Here is a 9,336-nt window from a genome sequence, read left to right on the forward strand (position 1 = left end):
GGTAAGGGTTAATTTGGTCAAAATTTAGGTTTGTTCATAGCTCAGTATGGCTAGAACTGCTTTTATTCATAGGCCCTACAGGCTCTGGCTACCCCCACCCTCTGAGTGAAATTAAGCAAAACTATATCTAAGGATGCTTCTTACTCGGTGAATTTATATCAAGCTCTCAATCAGAGAAAGCTGTTTAAAAGTTGTTTTTTTTTTAACTCTAGCAACCCTGAGTGCACTTAATGCAGTCCATCTGAACTAGATGAACAAGTGGAGTAATGTTCATGCAAGTGTGCTTCTGAAGAGTGGTTCATGATAAAATGATTATATATGTTTAAAGGCTTTTCTATTTTAACCTTTACCCTGCTAAATTTCTATATTGGACTGGTCCATCTTTCAATTTGGGCAGTGCCATTTATTATTTCAAGGGGTGTTGACTGAAAATTTACTGACTGAATAGTGAACAGTGCAGACCATGATCACGGATGTGCAGGCTGATTTTGGTCTGCACTGGTCGCACAGGCAGAATCACTTGCCGCCAGCAGGCTAAAAGTAAAGCTTAGGCAGTCCATGAGTGCAAGCCAAACAGAGCTATTTAAACAAACTTGGGTAAGGTCCATCTAAAGATGCTTCAGACCATGTATGATGATATTCCATCAAACTGTTCAAAACAAGTTGTTTAAAGGTTGTTTTTCTATCTCTATTTTCAGCTCTGAATGTAGTTCAACTTGAATAAACTTGAGGGAGGACCATACCTGGATGCTACAAACCAAGTTTGGTAAAATTCTAACCTGTGTGCCCACAAACCAACCAAGTTTTGTGTAACTGTAAAATGTAGTTTCGGAGAAGATGTGTAAATCAAAACTGCAGAGAAAGACCAACACAGACAGACCATCCACCTATACTAACAGCTCACCCTGAATCGATGCTTCATGTGAGCTAGATCCACCGAAGCTATCTACTCTGGATTATCACTTATTTCCATAGATCTCTGTTTAACCAGAATCTTAACAGCTAAGGCAGTAGTTTACATTCAGCATAAATCCACAGACAATTTAGACAAACAAGCACTTTATATTTCTGGCAAAAATCAATATAACCAAATACAGAAGTTAGGGCTTCCCAAAAGCATTTCTGGATAAACGACTTCTGTCTAAGACAGAGCTTGTCTACACCATAAATCTGTCTGCAGGAACCACTCAAAGATATTTAGACTGTATTTTTTCTTAATTAATCTACCTTAACTGGGTTAGCCACACTTAAACAGGCAATTTATTACAGAATAAATAGACTTTCAGTAAGTTACATCGTACATATGGAATATTTACGTAACCCAGATCTATGCAGAAATTCTGGTATTCAAATGAATGTGCTGCCTTTCTCAAAAGATCTTCAATGTAAACCTTGCATGTTAACCCTTACCCTGCTAAATTTCTATAATGAACTTGTCCATCATTCAATTTGGGCAATTCCTTTTATTATTTGAAGAGGTGTTCACTGAAAATTTACTGACTGAATAGCGAACAGTGCAGACCATGATCAGACTGCACGGATGTGCAGGCTGATCTTGGTCTGCACTGGTCGCAAAGGCAGAATATTTTGCCGCCAGCAGGCTAAACGTTAAAAACACCTGTCATAATCAGGATTTTTTCTCAAGTTATAAATGTGCAATAAAGAGAGGCATTAACATTATTGATATTCATTTCAATCAAAATCTGATTACCATTAATTCTTTTATGGTAAATTATTCATTGTTCTTAATTAGGTATCACTTTCCAGCATTTATTCTGGACATTCTGATGACCATTTTTACAGTCAATTAATTAATGTCTCACACAGTTAGGTACAAGTTTGATTACATGTAATACATACTAAATTTGCTTGTCAATGTCCTAATGTCACGCCATTCAGAATCAATGATATCTACAAAGATAAGATTTTATAAAGATAAAAATTGTGTTTAAATACCTGTTAAGTTCTAATACTGATAGTTTTGTTTAATTATTCAACATTTGTTCCATAAACATTCCAGTTTTTTTGTTCTTATTGCAAACCAATTCCTGTATTCAGTTAAACTCTTTTTAACTCCATTAGTCAATACTTTGAGAAAACAAAAGCAATATAATGGATAAGTATATATGAAACATATACGATATGCTCAATGATTTTTTTCACATGTACATAACAGTTAAAGCTAGTGGCTATTATTGTTTCAAATATTCTATAAAGTTCTATAATTGCAATTTACTTCCACTTTTTTTGCTTTTCTTTTTATTTCTTAATACACAAATGACATAAAAAATTTGTCACCTCAACGCAAGAAGTGGATAACTGCATTGACTTAAAGAAGGACTTACTCACTATTTGCGCTAAGGTGACCATTAATTTATTATACCGGGGTATGTATTTTTTGCATATATCATGGTAGTTATTATCAAAAACAACAGAAATTTGCAAAAATACATACAAACTTTTATAAATTTATGTATTAAGGATATGGGTACAAATTTACCTGGAGTGCAAACATAGGCTAGAGGCAAAATACTATTACCTTACTGTCATTTAAAAAGCTTTAGTTATTAAATGACAATTCTTTGTGTCCGGTGAACAAATAATAAAATGAGCAATGAGAAACAATACCCTTGGCTGCAATGATTACCTTTATAAATTTCAAAATCCAAAAAATGTTGGAAAATCATCTAATCTCTCAAAAATATTGGAAAATGTAGATATTTGTTGACTGCCTGACCAGTATAAATTATGAAACAGCAGTAAAAATCTGATGTTTAAAATCAAAGCTAGGGGCAAAATATCTGAAAAGCTGTTAGTCAGACAAAATTATACTGATTAAATTATTATCAAACGATTCATGAACAGATCTGAACTTTATAGTTATTAGCTGATAAAACCATGTAGCTATAAATTTTGTAACATCTAGATACTTTGGCACCACAAAAGTGATGGGGTAATAAGACAATTAAATGTCAAGTGCTTGTCAATATTGACAAACTTGTTCAAAGCTGTATCAAGACAAACTTCTGCATGTATTAAAGTCAAAACATTTAACCTACCACATGATAAGAGTTTCCAATTACCCAAAATCAAATACACTGTCATAAATTTGCAAATTATTATTACTAAATAAATCATCTTTCTCTCTTTCAAAAAAGCTTTTTCCCTCATTTTACAATATTTTATGGCTATTAACATTGTAATGTTATAACGTTTATATTCTTACTAATAAAATTCTTTCTCTCAAAACTGCATTTGGACCCCAACTTCTTACGCTAAACATGTCACAATTGTAACACCTTTTATGCCTTTAAATTATATAGAGTATGTTGTTAACTTTGTCTCATACAACATCTGTTTTGCTTAAGCAGTTCTGAAAGCTTTGAATCAGCCCAGTGCCTCATATGGTAGTAAAAACTGAGACCAAGTGAGGTCTCAATATTCTATTCTCGGAACAGGGCTTTTTCTCCTTCTTTAACAGAGGACGAAATTTGGTGGCTTTCCCAATCCAAAAACATGCTTTAATTTCCCAATTTTAGGGGATAATTCCCAAAAATTGCAAGTTTTAAACAAAATCTTGCTTGAATTTGCCCAATTTACAACATAAATAATGCTTAAATTTCCCAAAATTTACAGGCTACCACTTCTTCCCAAAACCAAGAAAAAAGGCCCTGTGGAAATAAACTGATGTCATAGATCTTTAATTATCACATTCATAATGTTATCTCTGCAAATGTCTGGTTATCAAATTAGCATCTCTATGTAAACCAGCTGTACAGTGCTATGTACAGGAGGTGTCGGATGTGTTTGATTCTTAGTTTCTATCATAATTTCATCAATCACTGTTTGTTCACTGAGGTTCAAAACCTTTTCCTTCAGTTAATATAACAGCCAGTCAATTTCTATCAAACTGCATGTCCACTGTATTCCTTCAAACTCAAAATACATCTTATCATTTAAATGCACCCCCCTAAAAAGCATGCCCACTGAAGTCAAATGATACTGGAATTGACTAAATGACATATCAAGATAATGGTAAACATCTATTCCAAAAGCTAATTAGACGTAGATGCAATTTGTAAGAATTTTCTGTTGGACACTAACCTCCTTGCTGCAAGTTTGGAAAAAGAATCCATTTTGCTAAAACTCAACTTTAAAAAAAAACAAAAAGGCAAAGACTGAGAAAACTTAAGCAAATCTGAAAGATAAGGAAATGTCCTAATTAAGTCATTACTGAACTGTTTTTTTCCTTAAATGTAACATTTCAATCAAAAATACTACTTTTTTACACTTCACAAAGGAAACCACTGAAATTCACATTAAATTAAAATTATGCCAATAACTGACCCACCCCTTTTTCATCTAAGGGAATACCTTTTCTCCCCACACCCTACCCACCACTTTGTTAAAATTCCGCAACAAAAGGCCATAAAATAAATGTTTTAACAATTAGTGTTGGGACTGAAAACGAGACTGAACATTTCACTCTATCTGGTAATGTTAATGCCACTTTCATGTGATATGCAAATGGGGTAAGCCCTAGTATGTAATTAAAAAGAAAACAAATTCTAAAAGACCAACAGGTCTAACATCAGTTGTTTGTTTCGGGTTTAATACCGTTTTTCAACAGAAAATCAGTTATAAATGTAATGGCAGGTAGTTAACCTAACCAGTGTTCTTGGATTCTGTACCAGTACTTACCTGTTCTCTGCAAGTAACTGCCAACTTCCCCATATGAATCAGAGGTGGAGGATGAATGATTTCAGATACAATGTCTTTTATTCAAATCATTACTGGGAATATATGCACTGCCCGGGGATCAGACTGGCGATCCCGCATTCTGTAGACAGGGTGTTTGGTACGTTCTGAAACACATTGACTCTTCAGCCTAAATTTTCAAGGGTCCAAATCAGATTTTCATGAGTCAATACATTGCCAGTATTAAACGCTAATTGTTGTTGTCATTGAAATTTTACTTCATTCTTTGTCAGTCTATTCATGTATAACAGCTGTATTACAGCTAATGATTCCATCATCAAGCACTAAAATACAATGACTTAAAAAGCTAATGAGCATTATCAAGTCTACACACATATTGTCAGAAAAATTCAAAGTACTCAAGAAAATTTCATAAAAGCACGAAATTACCACTTTTTCGAAACATAAACCAAGTCTGAACGTTTTAGAGAACTAAACAGAAGTGGACCGGATAATTACGGTACGAAAATAAAAATCAAATATGAGTATTTGAGTAATCGACAGTGTTCCAGCTAGGATTTGAAAAATACAATTTTCTGCGGTTGAACGAATGTGAATTAGAAGAAAATTATTTTCCATTGGTCGAATAGTGTGTCCAGTAGGTGCTGCTTGTGCACGAAGTTTTCGTGTTAAATGTAAGGTATTTTATTTGTCATTCAGCTTTGAGCGATCGACGGGACTTTATCAATATTATTTTAAAAAATTGTAAAAAATTGGCAGCAATATGTATACGTTTATGATGATGAGTTTTAACAGAGTTTAAGTTAAAAAATTTAGACAAATGTTTTTCTATGAAGATATATTCTCTTTATCTGATACTTTTAAACATTTTCTAATCTGGGTTAACAGTAACGCATGTTAAAACTTTATGGAAAATTATGAAAGTCCTATTACAATTGTGGTATGTGCAGTTTCTCTATAATTATATAAGACTATGTATAAGATGTGATGAGTACAGTGTTATGTTTCAATGCACACATTGATCACCCAAGTGCTACTTACCAAATAATAAATGATAAAGTTGTTATTGTTTGTTTGTTTCTATTGGACAGTATAAGTTTAAAGGAAGGGCAGGGTGGAGGTAAAAAAAAGGCACTTCAAACCGCAAAGCGGCGAGGGTGGGAGGGGGTATTCCCCTCCTAATACGTGGTTTTGGGGAGCCCCCCAAAGAAATTTTTGAATAATTGGGCATCAAATAAGGCATCTGGTGTGTTTCCTGACTGCAGATATTGTTTTTCTTTTTATTAAAAAAAAAAAAGATTTTGTATTAACTATACAAGTTAATGATGCTGCAAAACTACTGATAATAAGAATATAATGTTTCAAGCTTTGTAGACACTGACTGACTCACAATCTCGAAAAACTTTTGAACTTTAAAATAGTCTTTTTTATTCAGCAGATTTTTTTTCCCAATTTTCAACTAATGTGACAAAGACTGTCTGGCTGCTTATTGAAAAACAAATAAACAAGAGACTGCTTTTGAAAAAGCGCAGCCCCATCCCATATAATGATATACTGTTTCTCTTGAATGTTAATCGATATGAAACATCTGGCTCAATTTTTTTTGTCAAATTGTATCCTTCAAGTGACAAGTAAATATTCATAGATTACTAAGAAATTTCATGTCCCTGAACAAAATCATATTCATACTACACTAAGTGAGCATTAATAGAATTTGTCAGTGACAAACTCTGAACGTACTTTTGACACATTTTGTGAAAAAAACAACATTTACTTATTTTCCAAGGTTTCACTGAATTATAGATAAAATTAATGGGAAAACCTCTTCATTCTAACAAGATATGTGTACGCTTATTATCATACCCTGTATAGATGCATGCACTGCTTAAATATTATATGGAAAAGGCATCCAATGCGGAAAGTGAAAACAGTCATTTCTGTGCAATTGTTAGGAAATCAAACATTAAAACACTTATTTGCCTTCTTGGTTATTAATAATGGAAACAGGCTGATTTGGACCATGGCTGCAGGGATATAAATTAACACTCGCCCAGTGCAACCAGATTTGAAGCTGGTCGAGTCAATTTTCCAAGTTAGTCGCCCAGCCGGCGAATGGCTTTGGATTCTCCTAATGTCAATATTCTGGGTTTTCCCGAGACTGTCTTATTAACGACGTCACTTAAATTGACCAATTAAAATTAAGGATATATACTACGACCAATCGACATACGCGGATCATTTACTCCGTCTCTAACAATGGCTGCGCCCATAGAAATACAGCACTAGAAAGTAGAGGTTTACTGAAGGCTGTTAAAGAGCTTAGAACAATAAAAAATGGGCTGTTAACAGACCTTGGCTGCTTAGAACACCAACCGCAACATGGTTAACTTTGTACTTTTTGTACAAGTAATAATTTCGTGATGGGTTACGAGTCCTGTAACTCGACAATGTAACAAAACACTAGAATTCAGATGTCCATAAGCGTGCAGCCTCTATCAAAATGCCCATAAACAACCCAACTCCTCTAGTGCTGCAAAAATCATTCAAACTTTAAAGTAAGTGTGTCCGTGTTTGAGAGGCTGTGTCCTATGTTTAGAACATGTCATGCACTGGTTGATTATAACTTTCCTCAGTCAATGTGAGTTTGATAATGTTCTGTATGTTTATTTAAAATTTTGATGTATTTTGGCAGGAAGCAATACTTATTACTAAGTATGTAGATCTAAACTACTGTTAGTATATTTTTCCGCTAATAATAGCTGGGCCCTTAACTTTTAGGCTGGGCCCCTAGAATTTGCCTGTAAGGAGCCCAGATGGCCAATAGGGTCTGAGTGTTAATTTATATCCCTGGGATGATTCGGCCCAGGCTGATTCGGATTAAATATTTTAGCTGATTTGGACCTAATACTTTGAACAAAAATTAAAAATTGCCATAGATTTTGGCTGATTTGAACCACAAACTTTGATTATCGAGTCAATAAGGACCATATATTTTGGATGATTCAGTAATGATCAGGAAATAATGTTGATAATAGGGATTTAACTTGAAGAAAGGATGTTTAACATAAAATATACACAGTACAAGCAGGTAAGAAGTTTTGACCAGCTTAAATGCATCAGTTATGCATCTGATAAGCATTTTAATTATTCTTTACATTAGAAATTAAACTTATACTCATCAATCTGGGCCGAATAAGCCAAGTAAATTTGGGCTGAATCTGCCTGTATTCTTAATAATCTATGCATAAACAAATTTCAAGTCAGGAAAAGAACAAGTGCATGCTTAAGTTAAGGGTATAGTTGACATATAATACCCCGTGGCAAAAGAACATCCGAATAATAGTTTGTCCAAATTTACGAACACTTTAAATAAATTTAGGATGCAAATGAACTATTTTGCCAATCAACCTTGAAGAAACTGCTGAATATCAAAAGATAGAGTCATCATTATCATTCAAAGACACGCTTTTAGTCTAAATTTAAAACTTGTCAAACAAAGCATCATTTGATTATCGCATCCTGTCAGACTCACAGATTTCTAAAAATAGCACACAAGTGCCAAAATTCAACAGATTACAAACTAAACTGAGAGCAAGAGAACGCCTTAAATTTCAAAATTGTACTATAATGCAATAATAACCTTTCGTTTAAATCTATCGGCAAGGTTTTATCTCTCACAAATGCTGAACTATCCATGTTTTCAAAGCTACATTTGAATTGAATTTTCTTCGCCGCCAGTTGTTGATATCAGAGAATTACGCATGCGTCATCTGCACTACAGTAAAAACTTACACCGTTACTTAAGACCGTCCGGTTTACTTTGGATTTTACGCTTCACGATGTAAGTGATTGCCCTATATATTTAAATGTTAACATCGCCTTACATCTGACAATAAACCATATATAGTATATTACAGATTATAAACTACATGTAAAATAAATAACAGACAAAAATATTGCAAGTAAGTAAGTAAGTAACACAACACATTACAGTGCAATGCAATGCAACGCAACGCAACGCAACGCAACGCAACGCAATACAATACAATACAATACAATACAATACAATAATATAGAAACCCAGAGTGCTCTCTAGTTAGAGAGCACTCTGGGTTTCTATTGTATTGTATTGTATTGTACATTTCCAGACATAAGTAAAATTATCACTAAAAGTTCTCTCGCATAGTTATGCGAGAGGACTTTTAGTGATCATTTTACTTATGTCTGGAATGTAGAACAAAATCCAGGCTCTGGTAATGTGCAACGTGTGACATGCCAATTACTTGGTCTCACGAAGGTGAAGCGTTTGACGATTTTAGCATATGGTACCACCAATCCTGTTTATCTATGTGTAGCAATGACATCAAAGATTTAGAAAGATCCAGTGCAGTTTGGAAATGCTGCAAATGTGATAATTTTAATTGTGATAGTTTGACATTTCGAAGGTACGAACTACAACTTTCAAATTCATTGGGTGGGGGGGGGGGGGGGGGGGGGGGGGGCTCCGTGTCACTTCAAATCACTTGCCCCTCATCGATGTGGGTCCGAGCCTAACTCGGGGCGTTGAATTTCTTCATGTGAGGAAGTCATCCATCTAGCTTACGGGAGGTCGGTGGT

General features: G+C 34.3%; 1 protein-coding gene across 6 annotated transcripts in view; it reads right to left on the reverse strand.

The window, feature by feature from the left end:
- LOC123550936 (putative leucine-rich repeat-containing protein DDB_G0290503) overlaps positions 1 to 8,465 on the reverse strand; it is a 78,884-nt gene extending 70,419 nt beyond the window's left edge. For all 6 annotated transcript variants that reach the window (XM_045339480.2, XM_045339471.2, XM_053524985.1 and 3 more), the window contains exon 1: positions 8,360 to 8,465. In XM_045339480.2, coding sequence (XP_045195415.2) covers positions 8,360 to 8,415 — 56 coding nt within the window. In that variant the 5' untranslated portion in view covers positions 8,416 to 8,465. The remainder of the gene's footprint in view (positions 1 to 8,359) is intronic.
- Between the last annotated feature and the right edge of the window lie 871 nt (positions 8,466 to 9,336).

The sequence above is a fragment of the Mercenaria mercenaria genome, chromosome 15 (genome assembly GCF_021730395.1).
Source record: "Mercenaria mercenaria strain notata chromosome 15, MADL_Memer_1, whole genome shotgun sequence".
NCBI lineage: Eukaryota > Metazoa > Mollusca > Bivalvia > Venerida > Veneridae > Mercenaria > Mercenaria mercenaria.